The sequence below is a fragment of the Gossypium hirsutum genome, chromosome D04 (assembly GCF_007990345.1).
Source record: "Gossypium hirsutum isolate 1008001.06 chromosome D04, Gossypium_hirsutum_v2.1, whole genome shotgun sequence".
Taxonomy (NCBI): Eukaryota; Viridiplantae; Streptophyta; class Magnoliopsida; order Malvales; family Malvaceae; genus Gossypium; species Gossypium hirsutum.
Genome location: NC_053440.1, coordinates 52,772,994 through 52,793,022, shown reverse-complemented (window position 1 = coordinate 52,793,022; position 20,029 = coordinate 52,772,994). Strand labels below are relative to the sequence as shown.

At 32.7% G+C, this 20,029-nt stretch overlaps 2 protein-coding genes and 1 non-coding gene across 4 annotated transcripts; 2 read left to right on the top strand and 1 right to left on the bottom strand.

The window, feature by feature from the left end:
• The first annotated feature begins 3,613 nt into the window (after positions 1–3,613).
• Positions 3,614–6,193, top strand: LOC107898867 (protein TRANSPARENT TESTA 16-like). Of its 2 annotated transcripts, XM_016824431.2 has the most exons (8): positions 3,614–3,773; positions 4,017–4,251; positions 5,045–5,111; positions 5,188–5,352; positions 5,448–5,489; positions 5,582–5,623; positions 5,696–5,914; positions 5,998–6,193. In XM_016824431.2, exons 2-7 carry the CDS (start codon positions 4,064–4,066, stop codon positions 5,891–5,893), a joined length of 702 nt encoding a protein of 233 aa, XP_016679920.1. In that variant the 5' UTR covers positions 3,614–3,773; positions 4,017–4,063; the 3' UTR covers positions 5,894–5,914; positions 5,998–6,193.
• LOC107898866 (pentatricopeptide repeat-containing protein At5g08305) lies at positions 6,055–8,010 on the bottom strand. Its single transcript, XM_016824430.2, has one exon. The coding sequence runs from the start codon at positions 7,924–7,926 to the stop codon at positions 6,349–6,351; it is 1,578 nt and encodes a 525-aa protein (XP_016679919.1). The 5' UTR covers positions 7,927–8,010; the 3' UTR covers positions 6,055–6,348.
• A 1,957-nt stretch (positions 8,011–9,967) lies between these two features.
• TRNAE-CUC (transfer RNA glutamic acid (anticodon CUC)) lies at positions 9,968–10,040 on the top strand. The gene has a single exon. It is a non-coding gene; the product is annotated as a tRNA-Glu (tRNA).
• Positions 10,041–20,029: the final 9,989 nt, after the last annotated feature.

Genomic DNA, 20,029 nt, shown 5'->3' with positions numbered 1-20,029 from the left:
CGAAAAATTACAATTATTTTTTATTTTTATTTAATTTATAATTAATTTTGAAAATTTTTAATATAAAAATAAATGTTTATATATAAATTAGTCAAGAAGAATTCAAAATTCTATATTATCAAAATGTGTTCTCTTAAAAAAATAAAAAAAATAACTGAATTGATGGAATTCGATTCGGTTGAATTTCGAAAAAAAACTATAATATTATAAGGTAACTATAAATTTTATCCAAAATCAATCTGAACCAAACCCTTATCACCCAATAATAGATAAAAGTACCATGGAAATCTTTGGAGTAAAAGTCAGATAGCATTTTGCCCCATTTATTAAAAAACGGGCAATTTAGTTTTTGTATGTTAAATCAAAGAGTAAATTGATCATTTCTGTTAAAAAGTTCATCGATTTCTATTGTTAAAAATTGGCGTGACTAACAGAATAGATAGACATCTACACATGGCGTGCCATGTGTACCTCATATTGACATACCAAGACCAATTTTTAATAGTGGAAATAGAGATAAAATTTTTAATAAAAGGACTGGTTTGCTCTTTGATTTAATGTACAAATACTAATTTAACTATTTTTTAATAGAAAGAACAAAATACAATCTGACTCCTAATATAAGAGCCTTTATAGGAATTTTACCACAAATAATACTATATATCAACATTGTGGAGGCTATCCTTACGGGGTTATTAAATGGTAATGATGATGCAAAATATAGATGCCTGGCAAACTCCATGTGAATAAGAACCCTAAATTAGTGGTGGAAAGTGGACCTTAAACCGCTTCTTCGACGGTTTCCATTTTGGGTAAGTCCCCCCCATGTTCTCATCTTCGTTCTTTTCTTCACTAAAACTCCGTCTCCCACAGAAAAAAATAGAAGAGTTTTATTATACGATTTGGATGCTCTATGGCAGTTTTAATGGTGGATGATCAGCTAAGTGGGATATGATGATAGTGACAAGCAATTGAGAAAAAAATAAAATAATGGTGGGATATTTGGGGGACCAATGTAGGCCATTGGGTTTCCTGTTTTGGAAAACCTAATATGCATTGTCTGTCTGTGGCTTGTTACTATAATTAGGGTTGGACCATTTCTTATTAAACTACAAAACCCCTTATCTCCTCCTCTATAAGAATTCTAAAATGATTAAAACCCATTTTTTCTGTTCAATTTTCTAAGTATAAGAAATGAATATCACTGCTCTTCTATCATCAGCTGATGAATGGAATTAACTTCATATATATATAAATGTCTATATATGCAATCTCAGGATTTGATTTAATCCACTACTGGAAGTACACTGTCGGAATTCTGAAACACAGTTAAAAGAACAGCTCTTTTTATGTAATATGTGTGTGTGTGAGGAAGGGTTACATATAAACATAAACAGTAATGGAACAAATTAATGAAATATTTTCATTTTTTGCATATAATGATAAAGCAAAAGATGATGACTTTGTGTATGTAAGAGATGTAAACGATGAGGGAGATGACTAGTTAGGATGTATGAACTTAGTTACAAGCTATTCTAATATTGGTGTAGCTAGGGGCAGGCAAGACTTTGACCTCTTCGGTTAAATGGATAAATTGCTCTTCAGCCCTTACCAAAATTAAAAAAAAAATGGATTAGTTTGTTTAACCTTGGGTTAAATATAAAAATCGAAATTTTAGTGGTAAAAGTATTATGGAGGCTATTGTATTAAAAGTTGGATTGTATTTTACCTCCTATACTGAAAGAAATGGGCAAATTAGCCCCTATACATTAGATTAAAGAGTAAATTAGTCATTCTATTAAATTTTTTTATCCATATCTACTGATAAAAAATGGTCCATGTATGCTAGCATGAGGTATACATGGCCCATCACGTTTCACTGTTTGGTTATTCTATCAAGCATGCCAATTTTTAATAGTAGAAATGAATGAAAATTTTAATAGAAAAAAGACCAGTTTACTTTTTGATCTGATGTACAAGGACTAATTTGCCCATTTTTAAGTAGAGGAGGCAAAATGCAATCTGGCACTTAATATAGGGACCTCCGTGGTATTTTTATCAAATTTCAGCCCTTTGAAAAGTTAATAATTTAACTTAAGTTTCTTTTTAATACAAAATATTTAGCTTTGGCTCACTAAATTTTATATTTTTTTTATTTGAACCCCAAATAAAAAATTGAATTTAAATTCTTTTAAAAAAAGTTTAATTAGTGATTTGAATCCAATCCATTTACACTAATAAACAAAATTAGAGGAAGATTAGGTGTTTAAAACAAAGATGGTGGTGATATTCAAAGATTTTGGACCATAGCTCACCCAACTTAACCTAAAGACAAATCCAATTGCATGAAGTAACATATTGGTCCAATTGAAATTACCCTTTTGGCATAAAGGTTTAGGGTAAAAAAAGTTACATTTCAAATTTAACTCTAATTTACTCAAAGTTAATATGAAAGTATTGCATAGCAAGTCTGTTTGTTTTAGTCAATTATGCATATATCATGGGATTGTTACAGTTTGTCTTTTCCCAATAGGGGGTGTGTTTTAGGGTTTTGGGTGGGGGACCTCCACCTCCATTGTTGAATTCCCAATTCTGGAAAGCCATAGTTTTGTACCAATTGTAAAAGGAATTTCTATTTATGCCAAAATTCAGGTTGCTTGACAGATATGAGATCAGAGGAGTGGTTTAAGACTCACACCACAACACCACCCCCTTTTTGTCTTTCTTTCTTACATTTTCACAATAAAGGGTTGCTTTTTGGTATTGAATTACTCATAATGCCATTCCTCCTACTCCATTATTTTTATTTTGTAATTAGGGTTTAAATAATTATTATAATTAGAGACTCCTATTGAACTGAGTGTAACTGGAACACCCCAATTACTTGCGGCTCCAATTAGCAAAGCTGGATTCAATATAAAACATTAAGGAGGCCGAGTATAAATAGTAATAAACTCCAACAAAATGCAATAACATCCTTTAATTGCTAAAATAATTTCAAAATACATACACATTCAACCTATCAAAATAAAATATGCCTCTCTTTCGTGTCACGAAAGTTATCTATATGTTAATCTACATGAAATGTTTTTCACATACAAAGAGAATATTAATCACTAAACTCGTACGTTTTTCTAAAACAAAGTTTATCTTTAAAATAATTTCTAAAACTACCCATAACCCACAACCTATAAATAGGAGAATAATACGTTTCATCGCATTCAAATCTAAGTCCAATTATAATTTGCTATGCACTTCACAAACTAAACTTATTTAGAAAATTAAAATTTCATATTATTACAATAAACATTTCCTTGTAATTATATTCATGCATACATTTTAAAAAAAGTTTATGACTATAATTACTATGTTTTGATCAAAATGTTGTATTAGTCCCTGTATTTTTATATAATTTAATATTAAACCATTATATTTTAAAAATAAAAAGGTTAATCCTTTTACTTTTTTTAATTTAAAAATTTGAGTCCAATCATTAATACAATTAATATTTTCGTCAAAATTGATCAGAGTTCACAAAATTTATTAAAAATACAAAAAAAATACTAAAAACAAAAATAAAATCAGAGTAGGTCTAATCTATTTGTATCAAATATAGGTGCAAATTTGTAGTTTAATGAGAAAAGATTGGGGGCATTTAGAAAACTTAAAAAATAAAAATAAAATTATAGCAAAGCTTATAGAGAATAAATTCCTTGTTCATACACGCTAGCTTCACCAAAAGAGCTGCAGATTTACGAGAGCAAAGCAAATAGGTAATAAACTCAGAGACTCATCATCATCATCTTCTTCTTTTTTATCCAATAATCCCTTCCTCTTTTTATGAACTACAAACCATAAAAACAAAACTTGTTATTTTCAGTTTCAGAAGCTTTTTACTTTCCATTTTATCTTATATTCTAGCAACCCATTTTTGAAAACTTCTTTATTAAGCTCAGCTGCTTCATTTTTTAAACTTCTTTTTTGTGTGTGTGGCTTAATGTTTTTTTTTTTCCCAGTTTCCTTAACTAGGTAGAGATTATAAAGGCAAAGAAAAGAGATAATTATGGGACGTGGAAAGATACCGATCAAGAGGATTGAGAACCAGACGACTAGGCAAGTTACGTTTTCGAAGCGACGAGCTGGGTTATTGAAGAAGACCCATGAGTTGTCTGTGCTTTGTGACGCTCAGATTGGGCTCATCATCTTCTCCACTACCGGCAAGATGTGCCAGTATTGCACTGAGGGTTACAGGTCTTTTTCATTATTTACTTTTCTCTTTTCATTTTCATGAATCCATGGTTATCTTGGTTGAAAGCCTGCATGGGAGTTTGATTTTTTGACTGACCAAGATCATGTTTTGTAAAAATGAAGAGCATGAACTAGCTAGGGTTTCAATTTCAAGGCTACTTTTTCAAGCTAGAGTTAAGTTTTTTTATGGTTGTTAAGTTCTATTTTCATGATCTGCAGATCTCTTTATCTTCTGCATTAATTTGACTGGTTACAGTCTTTGTTATCATCAATTTGAATTCAAAAAGCTTTCAAGTGCATGAATATCCCTATTGATTTGAGCTGGCCAGATCAAGGGTGTTGTGTTGTTTGATTTAGACATTAATGAATGTTAAATAATGTAAAATTTAAGGGAAATTGGTGGGTAAAAAAAAAGTGTTCTTTGTTATAATCATAAGGGTTTCATTTTCTTCCATTTCATTATTACTGTTTTTGTCCATTTTTTTTAAAAAAATTTTCAATATATATCCTTAATAGAGATTAAATAAACTTTGACCAAATATGAGAGTTTATAAGCATCTTAATTTTGCACTCTTTCAATCATAGATATAGGACTACAGATTTTTAATCGACTTAATTTTTCATGCTTATCTTTCTCGGAAAATATAAGAATGGAATTTTACTGAGAAACAAACACTTTCTAAAGCCTTTTTAATTAAAATTAAAAATCATCTAAGCAAATTTTCTTACTAGGACTGTCTTAGATGACAAAATTTTCCATTTTTTCTTTGTTTAATGGCTAAATGTTATGTGACAGAATGGAGCAAATCATAGAAAGGTATCAGAAGGTCACTGGAACTTGCATTCCTGAGCATGACAATCGGGTAAGATCACTCGCATTTCCTTCTTCAATCTGCCTCAGCATGAAGGTATTTAGTGAATATTTTCATATATGTATAGGAACATTTGTACAATGAATTGGCAGTGTTGAGGAAAGAAACTCGTCGCCTTCAACTAAGCATGCGACGCTACACTGGTGAAGACATGAGTTCTATACCATTCGAAGAGCTCGATCAACTTGAACACGAACTCGAACGCTCCGTCATCAAGGTCCGAGAGCGAAAGGTACATGTTCATCATCATCTTCTTAATGCATTTTGAACTAAATATGTCAATTCCTTTGTTTTTTTTCAATTGTCTTCCCCGTGGGGTTTTTGTAGAATGAGCTCTTGCAACAACAACTGGATAACCTACGTAGAAAGGTGATGAGTTTAAACATTTCTTTAAGTTCCCTCCCACATATACATATAAATCAAAACCAGATGATAATTGAATTATGATTTTGAATGTGTAGGAGAGAATACTAGAGGAAGAAAACAGCAATATGTACCGCTGGGTAAGTAAATGGTTCAACTGAGCTTGTATTGAACGAGAGTTTTGGGTGCTAAAACGTTACCTTTCCTCACAGGTGCAGGAACACCGAGCGGCGATCGAGTATCAGCAGGGAGGAATGGAAGCTAAGCCAGTGGAGCATCAGCAAGTTGTGGATCAATTCTCTTTCTTTGGAGAACCAAGCAGTGTGCTTCAGCTTGCTACCATTCCTCAACAGTTCCAATCCTATCAGCTCCAGCTTGCTCAGCCCAACCTTCAAGATTCTAATGTCTAGTATTGTGCCATTGCAGCTATGGTAATTACATTCATCATCATTTAATCTTCATATACACGCCTTACATATAAACTTTTGACAGTCTTTTGATTACATTTCTACAGATTTTCTGAGAAGAAAAGAAGATGGTATATTACATAGACAGAGAGTCAGCATTATTGGGATCGAATCTTGTGTTCAAATTATCTATTGAAAACATATTTCTGATATTATTTTTGTTTAGGGGAGTGTGCTATATGCTTTCATGTTTCTGAAGTTAAAACATTCAAACTCAACATCAATACCCTTTTTCTGTGTGTTTCTGATTTTTCTATTTTCTTTTTGGGTTTTTCTTAATGAACATATGCTATTAAGATAAATATATATTTATTAGTTGTACTGAACTTTCTGAGACAAATGGACCGGAAGCTTTACACAAAATACCATTAAAAGCTTGCACTCAACCACAATTCATTTCATAAAGAAGGATATTCTTGAATATCCTTATGAACATCAAGTTTCATTTGGCTTACAATAAATTCTAGTATTTCATAAATTTGTTTTGAATTAGGATGTGTTTCATCGTGAGCTATAAAACTATAAAGAGTTCCAGAGATTTCCACACAACTGAACCCAGCAGACTTCTTCACTCCCCTTCTTTCCATGGCCTCTCTCATTGTTCTTGCTTCTTTCCATCGCTTGACAGCCGCATAAACGTTAGATAAGCCGATATATCTACCATCGTGATCTGGGTCTAATTCGATTAGTTTCCTTCCTACTATTTCTGCAAGATCAGATTTTCCATATATTAAGCACCCATTTAACAGAGCACCGAGCAATGAAGCGCTCGGCTCTACGGGCATTTCACATAGAAATTGGTATGCTTCTGCTACCTGCCCTGCTCGAGCTAGAACGTCCACCATGCAAGCGTAATGTTCACTCTTAGGAGTCATACCGTGTTTGCCAAGACACTCAAAGAAGTACCAAGCTTCCTTCACTAATCCACCATGTGCACAAGCACTTAACAAGCACAGGTACGTGATCTCATCAGGGACAATCCCAGCTATTTGCATTTCAGTAAACAATTCAAGAGATTCATTAACCAAACCATGAATTGCAAGCCCTCCAATCATAGCATTCCACAACAACACATCGGTCTTACCATTAGAAACCCCACGAAAAACGTATAAAGCTTCTTCTATTGCTCCACATTTAGCATACATATCAACAAGAGAAGTACGCAAAACCAAAGTCATTGGTAACCCATTGTCCATCACATAACAATGCATTGACCTTCCTTGATCAAGCGCACCCAAATGTGCACAAGCACACAACACACTCACCATAGTTACCTCATTAGCTTTGGGACCCAACACTAGCATTTCTTCAAAGATTGCCAAGGCCTCCTTATGATCCCCGTTCTTAACATACCCATCGATCAAACAGCTCCAAGAAACAACGTCCCTTTGAGGCATCAAATCGAAAACTTGACGCGCAGAAGCCATATCCCCACACTTGGCGTAACCATCCAACATAGCGTTCCACGAAACAATATTCTTCATCGGCATTTCATCAAACACCCGACGGGCGTAAACTATGTCATGGCAGGAAGCATACATGTGTATCAAAGAATTGTTTATGAACTTATCTAACTGGAACCCATTTTTCAACGCGTGGCCATGAATCAAACCACCAAGTTCCGGCTTCAAAAGACGAGCAGATGCCTTGGCGAGAAAAGGGTATGTTAAATAATCAGGGAAGACCCCAGCTCTCAGCATTTTGATGAAAACTGAAAATGATTTGTTAGGATTTTTGCTGATGGAGTAACCTCGAATAACGGTGTTCCAATCAAAGACTCGAGGGGCGGGTAGGGTGGAGAATAGGCGGTAGGCATAATCGATGTTGCCGGCGCCGGAGAGAGCAGCGAGAGAGAGAAGTTTTGATGAAATTGGGGAATCATGGCGGAGACCAAACGTTATTACAAGTGCATGGATTTGCTTTAATTCGGAGAATGATTTGCATTTAACAAGGACATTGATAAGAGCTTGGAACATTCCACATTTACAAGAAGGTCGGACTTGAAACTCTAAAGCCTCCTGCCATTACAAATTCTTTCATACTTCCCATTAAAAATTTAATTAGAAATATTTTCACTCTTTTAAAATATTAAATTATTCTTATCAATTCTTTTTAAAACTTATATTTGATAATAGTCAATTTCATAAAAAGTACATAAATTATATTATTTAATAAATTAAATTTATATTTCCAGAAGTGTTTAGTGAATTTCAATTAATCCTTTTTATTATGTTTAATATATAATTTGGTATTTAAGTTTGATTTTTTTAGTATGGTATTTGTGTTTTTTTAGAACGTGATACTTGTATTTAACAAAAATTATATATTTTGATATCTGATGTTAACTTTTTAGTGTTTAATTTGAGCTTTAGAGTTGATTTGATGAAAATTCATAAAATTAAACAAATTCACAGTTAACACTAAATTTATTCTATAAACAAAATCATGAAAAATTCAGACCTAATAATATTATGAATTAACTTCCATCAAATCAACCTTAAAACTCGAATTATACAGTAAAAGGTCAACACGGTCATCTTTGAGTATCAAAATATATAACTATTGTCAAATACAAGTACCAAAAAATAACATAGGTACCATGTTAGAAAAAAATGTTAAACTCAAGTACCAAATGATATATTAAGCATTTTTAATATAGACAAAAAATTATAAAGAACTTTCCCGGCAATCATGTTCCGAAGAATCACATTTTTGATACATTTGTATCATAGAACATGACTTACAAAAATGTGTTTGATTCATGGAAAACAACTTGATCGATAGAAATGGCATACAATGCAATGAAAAATAAGTATTTTTCCTGTAAATTGACTTACCCTTTTAAAAACCGTAAATCATTTTCTAAAAAAATATTCTTTTATTAGTAATTTTATATTATATAAAAGCTATCTAAATAAAGTTTTACATTATTATATTATTAATAAATTTTTATTTTTAATTTTTAAAATATTTAAAAAAGTAATATAAAATATGAAAAGTTAAAAATTATTAAAAATACTTATATAATTATTTATATTTAATAATATGATAATTTATTAATAATTTATATAATTTATATTTTAATAAGTTATTTAGCATTACAATTTTATTTTAATAAATAATTTTAACAGTAATAGTTTTACATAATATTCTTAATATATGATTGAAAAATATTTATATTAATCATAAACATATATTACAATTTATAAATATTTAATAAAGTATAAAATAAGAATATTTTAATTATATAGATATGAGTATTTGTTTAAATTATACTTAGCTTCATTTATCTCTTCTAATTTTAATGTGTCACTATCCACTCTCATATATGTAATATATGCAATTTAAATTAAGTTTTAATTATGCATTATTTATTATTAATTTTATATATGATATTAATTATTACAAAATATTATATTATTCTAAAATAAATTTTGATTGTCAAAAGAAAATGATGCTGCAATATTTTGTAATTATTTATGTTGGGTTTGTTTAGCTAAAAACAACTTTTAGAAAATGATTTCAGGAGAACTTGTGAAACAACAAAAAATATTTTACACAAAATCATTCAAACACTAGAAAATATAAGTTTTTTTTAAAAATAAATCTATTTCATAGAAATCATATTCTGAAAGTCATTTTTAAGTAGTGAGTTATGGGAAAACACCAAACCTCTTTTAATAGTTTGCAAAAATCAAGTCAAAATGCAATGTTACTCTTGTATCCAAGTAGGCCAAAAAACAATTCACAAATCGTGATTTAACTGCTAAATGAGATATCAAATCTTATGTTGTATAGTTTAAAATAAAAAATTTAAAGAAAAATGAATATTGTAAAAATAGATGTTGCAAAAAACTTATGAAAAAGCTTTTATGTAAGAAGAAATAAAATTTATCAAATGAAATGTTTTAAAATTTAAATTAAATATACATCATTTAAGATTTATGGCGAAAATATTTGTAGGTGAAAATATAATGGCTAGTTTCATCATGCTTAATTTGTAAAAAAATTTCAAAATCCGTTGTAGTCTAGGTGGTTAGGATACTCGGCTCTCACCCGAGAGACCCGGGTTCAAGTCCCGGCAACGGAAGTCCCCTTGTTGGACTGTTTTTGACTTTTGATCCCTTTGGGCTTTATCTGCTCTGTTTTACTAACCATTTTTCATTTAAAAGAAAGGGTAAATATACATTTTGGTACCTGAACTTGGTTTCATAGTTCAATTTGGTTCAAACAACTTTTATGATCCAACCATGATTGTAGTAATTGCTTTTTTATTTTATTATAAGCATTTGTAATTATGCCCAATTAGATCTAATTTGAAAAAAAAGATTATTTAATGAATTAATAATGGTTTAAATTATTTTCATTAGTTTCAATTCTAAATAATTATAAATTTTAATAGATTACATATTAAATAAAAAATAATTAAAATAGCTCAAAGAAGAAAAAATAATAAAACTTAATTATTAAAAATCTAGATAATTGTAAAAAAGAAAAAAGCCCATTACCATAATGAATCAATAATATTTCTCAAAACTAACAAATTGGAATTGAAATAAGAAAATGGGTAGGATAATATTAAATTTAAAAATAAATAAAAATATAATTAAATATAAATCAATTAATACATTCAATTATTCACAGCAATCCCACTACCATCATCCTTTCATTTGTAACAATCAAACACCATTCAAGGCTCAACTCCTTTGCAGTAATGCACTATTCTTCCACTTCCAAGCTACATAGTGAATTCATCTTCTTTCATGAAAAATTGAGGAAACTTCATGGAATGCAAATCCAAATTGGGATAGTCAACTCTGCAACTGCTTCCAAATGGTGGACAAGGACAATTCAACGTACACCGGAAGCTCGAACCGATACGACAGAACATCATCATCCTACAACAACAATTGCCAATCTGCTTGGAGCGCAAACATCACCGACTCTACCCCTTAGCACGCAGTTTAGCCTCTCGAGCAGCAAACCACCGATACACTCAAAGCTGGTCCATACAACCTTGTTTGTTTCTCTATAATAGTTAGTTTATTGTACTAAAAAGAAAAGTCAATTTAAATTATAAAAACAAAACCAAATACAAGAAATAAATTTATTACATGTAATGTTTTAAATTTAGATTAAATCGCATAAAAATAATTAGATATAAATCTATACTATTATTTAAGTGGGTGAATGGTTTGTGTTACGAGTCAACCCGACACCAGTTTGATTAAAAAAAAACTACTAAAATAACTTTACATATTTTAAATAAGTTATGTTAAATACATGTGTGATACAATTTCTATATTGATAATGTCATTGATTGGGTTGGTGTCAAAAGTCAACTCAATACCAACGCAAGAAAAATTATACTAATTTTTTTATTTTAATTTTGTATATATTACATATGTGCTCTTATTATTATTAAGTTCAAACCTTACATATGTAATAGAATGTTTTGTACTTATATGATGTGATTGACTGAATTGATGTCGAGTTAACTTGTAGCACCAACTTGATCAATGAAATTACTTAAAAGCTCATTTTTAACAAATGATTGAATATTAATATAATGATATTTTCACCTTTTTACTTGTACAAAATGTAATGGGCCAATTTAGCTCGGGCCCAAACCCAAACAGAAATAATAAAAATAAAAATAAAAAATTTTCAAACCCAATTACAAAGCCCAAATTTCATCCAGCCCAAACCAAAAAAAACCTAGAGGCCCAGTGGCCCAAACTATTTCAGAATGCTAGAAACCTTAGGGTTTCAAATTACAAGGTGATCCGATCGCACCTCATAAAAAAGATTGGTGACGACTCCCATTTTCGCTTTTTAATAAAAAGTTGATTTCAAAAAAGAGGTTTCAACAGCTTGGTGAATCCACTGGGACAAATAAGAGAGTCAAGTCGCGAGTTGATTACTTTTGGTCTTTTTGTCAAAAATTGATAATTTGGTTTAAATTTACAATCCCTTCGTTGCATTTCATCATTCATGTTTTGATATCTCGAGTTGTGTGTGATCTCATATATTTTGTTTTATTGATTCGAAAGTTTCTTTTTGCGTATTTTCTGCATATTGCATTGCATAATTGTTCGATTTTTCCCTTCTTAAGTGGGAGTGAGAAACTATTCCTTCGTGATGTCTTCACCTCCGTATAGGATAGTGGATTGCTTTCGAGATACATCTATACCTATATCTTCGTGAGATTTTCATCTCCGTATAGCCATAAGGAAATGTATTCCCCTAAACTGAACTCAATCCGTATGAGCCTATAATGGGTAAGGATCGAAGGATCTACCAGTTCATGTACCCTTACTTTAGAATCGAACCGTATATAATGAGCCCTAAGAGCCTACCCTAATAGAACCACACCAAACCCTTAATGGTCACCCGAATAAGTGCTTTATTTATTATTTCTTGCTTGCTTTGAATTCTAGATTTGTATGAAATGTACTGACTTGTTTCGTTTTGTTTTGGTTGTAATTGCATTGCATTTTCATCATGGAAAATGTGTTGATTCACATTTAGTTGCTAAATAGAGAGCTTGTCCTAGAAAAGAGATTTGTTTTGTTTTGTTTTGACATTCTTGATTGAGTTTTGTTACAAATCAACCTGATACCAACTCAAGAAAATGTCAATAGCATGATAAATAATTAGAGTGCATTTAATATTCTTCATATGATATTTTTACCCATTTAAAATTTATTATTTAAACTATTTTAATTTTAATTTTGTACATATTGCTTATGTGTTATTATTAATTTCGAATCTTAGATTTTATTTTTTATTTAATATTATTTTTAAACACATACTAATGTTTTAAATATGTAGAATTTCTAGTATAATTTTTTTAGGATTTATGTAAAAAATATTAGTATAGAGAAAAGGTGAAAATATGTTAGTTACAAGTCATACTAATTAATGTGTGGTGGTTGCTCACCTTATCCCTTAATTATAAGGTTGGGAGTTCAATCTTTTCCCCTTGGGAATGGAGCACATTTAATGGTCAATCTTTTACCTCTTTAGAGAGCATTCGTAGCGAGGGGATTAGTCATGTCTATTGACGTAGACACCTTGGTTTCGACCAAAAAATTAATGTGGTGTCAGGAATTTTTTTTTGACTGTTGGGTTTTTATTAGGTATAATAACTCATTTGGCCCTCTAACTTCACAAAAATGCCATTTTAGCCATCCATTTATATTTGTGCATCTTTTAACCATTGAACTTGTGTTGTTTGTCAAATTATTCCGAAATGGATGGGAAAATATTTTAACGATTAATTAATTTTTTTAAATTAAAAATATAAATTATTTAAGAACTAAAAATTATTAAAAAAATCATAAAATTATAAAAATATATAAATTTATTTAATAAAAAAAATAAAAATAAAAATAAAAATAATATTCTATAAATTTTAAAAAATTAAAAAAATTTTAATTAATTGCTAATATGTCATACATGTGGAATGCCAAGTTAGCAAAGTTAACAAACATTTAAAGAAATAAAAAAAGAGAAAAATTAAATGAAAAACTAAAATAATTTTTTAAAGTTTGAGGACTAAATAAGTTATTATGCCTTTATTTATACGTCTTGTTTGTTGTTGATGTATACATTTATTTACACCTTCATTTAGAAGAAATAGAAAAAACATGTCTTTGATTACCAAAAATCAGAAGCATATTAAAAGAAAAAAATGAAAATCCCTGTTTGCAATATTAGAAAGAAACATTAAGAAATTTATTAAAGGCAGAAAAAAGCAAATTGTGGGGTGGCCTTTGTAAGCATTAAATTTTGTCCGGGTTTTGTCGTGTTTATATATATAAAAAAAATTCAAAATTTTTTTTTTAAAATAAAAAAATCAAAAAATACATTTTGACCTCTGAACTTTTTGAAATTATATTTTGACCCCTAAAACTTTTTAAATTACATTTTGACCTACAACCTTTTTGAAATTACATTTTTACCCTAAATTTTCTCAAAATTACATTTTAGCCCCAAAATTTTTGCTGCATTTGCAATCTGGTCCTTCTGGCAGCCAAACGTGATTTGCGCACCTAATCCCCGATTTTCCGGCCGCCGGCCTAGGGCATGGCCTCCCTCTCCCCTAGCCACCTACCACCTGCAAAATGAAGCAAAAATCATCTATAAAAGGGGCTTTTAACCCCCAAAAAAAAGGACCCCCACGAATCAAAAAAAAAGAGAAGAAAGTTTCGAAAAAAAAGAAATAGAAGAGAAAAGAGAAAGGAGAGGAAGAAAGGAAGAAGAGAAGAGGAGAGCCTCCGACGGCGAATACGGCGGCGACGGCACCAGAGGCGGCGTGGGGGCTAGGGTTTTGAAGAAGAAGAAGAAGAAGAAGAAGAAGAAGAAAAAAGAAAAAAAAAGAAAAAGAAAAAATAAAAAATATTATAACAGTCGGGTCAACCCGACCCGACCCACCTACGACCTGATCCGACCCAGTAGCCCAAAAAACAAAAACAAAAACAAAACAAAAACAAAAAAAACAGAAAAGAAGCAAGCCAAAAAAAAAAAGCAGGCCATTTCTTAGCAGACCAGCAGCAGCCCAAGCCCAGGCCCAGCGCAGCCTAGCAGGCCAGCACCAGCAGGCCAGGCCCGCACGCACCAGCCCAGCAGAAAAAAAAAGAAAAGAAGAAAAAGAGAAGGAAAAAAGGAGGAAAAAAGAGAAAAGAAAAAAGAAAAAGAGGTTCAATTCGTGTAACCCGTTCGACGAAGCTCGTGTTTCGAGAGCTTTTCAGTAATTTCGTTTATTTCATTTTAAATTTAACCCTCGTATTTTTATGTTATTTCCTTTTAATATTATTAACATTTTATGCATTTTATGCATTTTATCTTTAATTTAATTCCATTTTAATTTTATTTTAGTTTAATTAATTTTAATAAATAAGGCAACGAATCGATTTAACATTAAATCGTTGAATTCATCGCTATGTTGGGTGAATATCACCGGTTTGTGTTAAACACGATACGCCCTTTTTTAAAAAATCGAAAATATTCTAAAATTCTCGCTTTTTTTAAATTATCGTGTTTTAATAGAATCACGATTAGATATTAAGTTGAATCTATTTGGCATTAATTCGATGATTTCATCGCCATGTAGGGATGAATATCATTGATTCGTGTTAAATACGGTACTTCTTAAAAGAAAACCGTGTTTCATAAATTTTCGTGTTTCAAAAAAAATCTCGTGTTTCAAAATTTTCATATTTTTTAAAAAATTCATGTTTCTAAAATTCTTGTATTTTAAAAATTCGTGTTTAAAAAAAAGTTGTTGTGCTTTAAAATTCTCGTGTTTCAATCAGGATCACGACTAATATTAAATTGAACTCGTATTTTTAAAAATTAAGACAACACGCGCTTAACAAGATACCAATTTGGGCGTCGCGAGGGTGCTAATACCTTCCTCGCGCGTAACCGACTCCCGAACTCGAATTTTCTCTGGATTTTTACGTGGACCTAAAATTACCTCTTTTTTAGAAAAGTTTAAAAATAAATTTTTCTTCTAAAAAGAGAATTTTGTAGGTGTCCGATCACACCTAGAAAAAAGATCGGTGACGACTCCTTTTTCAAATAAAATCGAGATTCGATTTTCAAGTTTTCAATAATTACTTCGAGTAGCGCCCGTGCCCAAATTTTTAGGTCGCTACAGCTGGCGACTCCACTGGGGACGTTTTTGAGAGTCGAGTCTGATGTTAAACGCGTGTTGTCAAAATTTTTAAAATTCTTTGTTCAAATTAATTTTTAATCGTGATCCATGAATTTTATTTTTGAAAAGTCATGCATTTGCATTCGATTTTTAAATTAATATTTTTCTAACTTGTTTTTTTTTCTGTTTTCAGCTCTAAGTTTTACGCTTTTTAGTTTGGTTTTTAGTAAAAATAAACAAATTAAAAGGTTTGTGAGTTTCTCCCCACACACCCTGCACTTGCATTCTTGCATAACATGAGCTCTCTACCCGGGCTCTGTTCGTTTAAGTGGAAGTAAACGCTACGCCTTCGTGAGTTAACTCGTCCCTCCGCACAGGCTAGTGAAATACTTCCGGGTTACATATGACTTATGCTTTCGTGAGTTAACTCGTCCCTCCGCATAGGCATAAGTAAATGTAATCCCTCGAATTGAGCTCGTGAGCCTGTGATGGGTGATGTCCGAGGTTCCATACTAGCCTTAGTAGGTGACAGTATGGACAATTCGAGTACCTTTCTAGAACTGAAACCACATATAGTAAACCGTACGAGCCACTTGATTAGAGCCACGCCTAACCTTTGTCCGTTGAATAGTCACCAAAATAAGTACACGGGAGAAACGCCTCTTACCTTTTATTTCTTTTACATTTACACTTCTTTGCAAATGAATTGAGTCTGTTAAATAAATTGGGTCGGGTAGATTGTCTGAAGATATGTGGGGTAGGTTTTTTTGTAAAGCATGTTGGGGCAAACAAAAAATGTGGGTTTGTTCCACCAAATTGCATGATTAAATTGCTTAATTTGTTAAATTTTCCATAGTGTTTATTTTTCTTTTTTCTTCTGTTTATCTCTGTTGTGATCTCTAACCAATGTTATTTGTTCTTCATTTTATTTTTCATCATGCATCGTAGACATCTCATTAGGAAGGTGTTGATTAAAGATTGGTTGCCAAAAACGAGTTTTTGATGGAGGAGTCAATTACAATAGTAACCAAGACAAATGTTGTAGTCCGAGATTGGTCTTTAAGGACTCAAAAAGCAAAAGGGAACAGTTTGAAGGAAGGATACACCTCTGATCTTCCTGAGCGTGTGACCTCGAATGTGCGTCAGAATGATCTTGAAGACTTGACTAGGATTTGGAAGCAGTGGGACTCAGATACTAGAGGCATCTTCACTGAAAAATACAGAGATATAGCTCACTTGATAGCAATCAATGTGAACGAGCAGTTGATCCAAGCCATGGTTCGATTCTGGGACCCAGCCTATCAGTGTTTCACTTTTAATCAGGAAGATATGACTCCGACCATAGAAGAGTATGCTGCCCTGCTTTGCATCGACAATGTGCAACTCAAAAAGATATATGTGAAGGAGTCTAAATTGATGACCTTCAAGAAAAAGCTAATGAAGTTGACAGGGATGACTGATACATGTTCTGAAGTTTAGTCAATGAAATTCGCTAGGCGTCTATGCAAATTGTGCAATTATCAGATGAGGCCGAAGCTCTCAGTTGCCAATTATCTCTAAGCCAAAAATAAAGTATGTCGGAATTCCTAGGACGAGTGAAGAAACAAGGCGATGTGGTTAGGGAATTTGTGTAACTGTTAAGTCCAAGATGGAAAAATGTATTGTAATGGGCTCTTTTGATTAATGAAATGCCAAAATATGGGGCTATCTTGAAATCAACACCAAATTCTTGTATATTTATTCATGACTAACATTCACTTGTCATTCATTCATGCATTGCATGTACATATCACCCTAACCATTCACTAAGGCTAGAACCGCATAATCCACAGTTGTGACACTACAAGTCTGGAATCACGTCATTCTTATAAAACACATTTAAGAGCTAGAACTATGGATGCTGAGCTCAACGAGAGTGATACAATTGAGGATGTTTCAATGATACACCCCTGTCTTCCAGGATATGTTTTGAACAATTGGACTGCTGTGGACCTCCTTGTAGTTTTTAAGTCTCCTTCAGAGTAATGCCCAATGTTAACCCTTCATTTTGTGTGTCCTTAAACAGTAGGGTTCCTTTTGTAAGAGCTTATGTTTGCTCTTTATCATTTCAATGAACATTAATGAAGATGCATTTTGTTTTATATTGTCATGTTCTTTTCATTTCCATTAACTTCGAGACTACTCCTTTTATTTATTTTCTTTTCCGACATGTGTCTCATATCATCTCATATCATTGTGTGATTCCAATACCTCAATACTCTTCTATAGCTTCTTCCATTCACCTTTCAGGTGCTCAGATATCAATGGCATGAACAATCCTGTTATGAATCCTGAAATCAATTTCGAGAGGGTTGTTTGTTTAGGAGAATTCGAAGCTGACGGAAATGTTGAAGATTGTGTCTCGTCTCCTGACTTACTGAGAATGGTAGAACAAGAAGAGAAGCAAATCCTACCCCATCAAGAATCTGTTGAGGTAGTGAACTTGGGGAATGAAGAAAAGAAACAAGAAGTGAAGATTGGGACTTCCATTTCAGAAAACACTAGGCGGGATTTGATCGCCTTGCTCCATGAGTACAAGGATGTGTTTGCCTGGTCTTATCAGGATATGCCAGGATTGAACACGGATATTGTGGTCTACAAGCTCCCACTGAAACCAGAATACAAGCCCATTCAGCAGAAATTAAGAAGGGTGAGACCTGAAATGCTATTAAAGATAAAAGAAGAAGTCAAGAAACAATTTGACGCTGGCTTCCTACAAGTCTCAAAGTATCCAGAATGGGTAGCTAATATAGTCCCAGTGCCGAAGAAAGATGGCAAGGTACGAATGTGCGTGGATTATCGTGATTTGAATCAAGCAAGCCCCAATGATAACTTTCCTTTACCGCACATCGATACTTTGGTGGATAATACGGCAAAGCATTCTCTATTTTCTTTCATGGATGGCTTCTCAGGTTATAATCAGATAAAGATGGCTCCTGAAGATATGGAGAAAACTACATTCATAACAATGTGGGGGACCTTCTGCTATAAGGTAATGCCGTTCGGATTAAAGAATGCTGGGGCAACATATCAGAGAGCCATGGTGACATTGTTCCATGATATGATGCACAAAGAAATAGAAGTTTACGTCGATGATATGATTGCCAAGTCCCGGGGAGAAGAAGAGCATGTTGGGAATCTCAAGAAGCTGTTCGAAAGGTTAAGAAAGTTCTAGTTGAAACTTAATCCAGCCAAATGTACGTTTGGGGCTACCTCGGGAAGACTGCTAGGTTTCATTGTCAGTGAAAGAGGTATCAAAGTTGATCCAGACAAGATAAAAGCAATACAAGAACTGCCACCTCCGCGTACACAAAAGGAAGTCAGAGGATTTTTAGGAAGGTTGAATTACATTGCTCGATTCATCGCTCAACTTACCAATCAGTGTGATCCAATTTTTTGACTCCTTCGAAAACGCAATCCGGGAAAATGGAACAAGGAGTGCCAAGTGGCATTCGATAAGATAAAACGGTATTTGTCTAATCCTCCTGTGCTAGTACCGCCGACCCCTGGAAAACCCTTAATATTGTACCTTACCATGTTTGAGAACTCAATGGGTTGCGTACTGGGGCAACATGATGAGTCAGGGAGAAGAGAAAAGGCAATTTACTACCTCAGCAAGAAGTTCACAGAATATGAGGCAAAGTACCCTTCAATTGAAAAGTTTTGTTGCGCATTGATTTGGACAGTTCGAAGGCTCAGGCAATACATACTGTATCACACGACATGGTTAATTTCAAAACTGGACTCAATAAAGTACATGATGGAGTCACCTGCACTCTCAGGGAGAATGGCCCGATGGCAGATCCTATTGACTGAGTATGACATCGTGTATGTGAGCCAAAAATTGATAAAGGGAAGCGCGATAGCCGACTTCTTGGCAAGTCGAACAATAGAAGAATTCGAACCTTTGAGATTTGATTTCCCAGATGAAGATTTGATGTGTATTTTAGAAAGAGAGGGTGGGTCATCAAAAGAGAAATCATGGAAGATGAGCTTCGATGGCGCATCGAATGCATTGGGGCATGGGATCGGAACAGTCTTGGTGTCTCCGAAAGGAGATCATTACCCGATCACTGCCAGATTGAACTTCTTCTGTACCAATAATATAGCGGATTATGAAGCTTGCATCATGGGGCTTCGTGCAGCTATCGAGAGGAAAATTAAAATTTTAGAGGTACATGGGGACTCAGCATTAGTCATTTATCAAATTTGTGGAGATTGGGAAGTGAGAGATCCAAAATTAGTCAAATATCACGATCTCGTTGCAGAGCTGATCAAGGAGTTCTATAAAGTAACTTTTAACTACTTTCCACGAGAGGAGAACCAACTGGCTGATGCCCTAGCCACCTTGGCTTCGATGTTTAAGGCAAACAGAG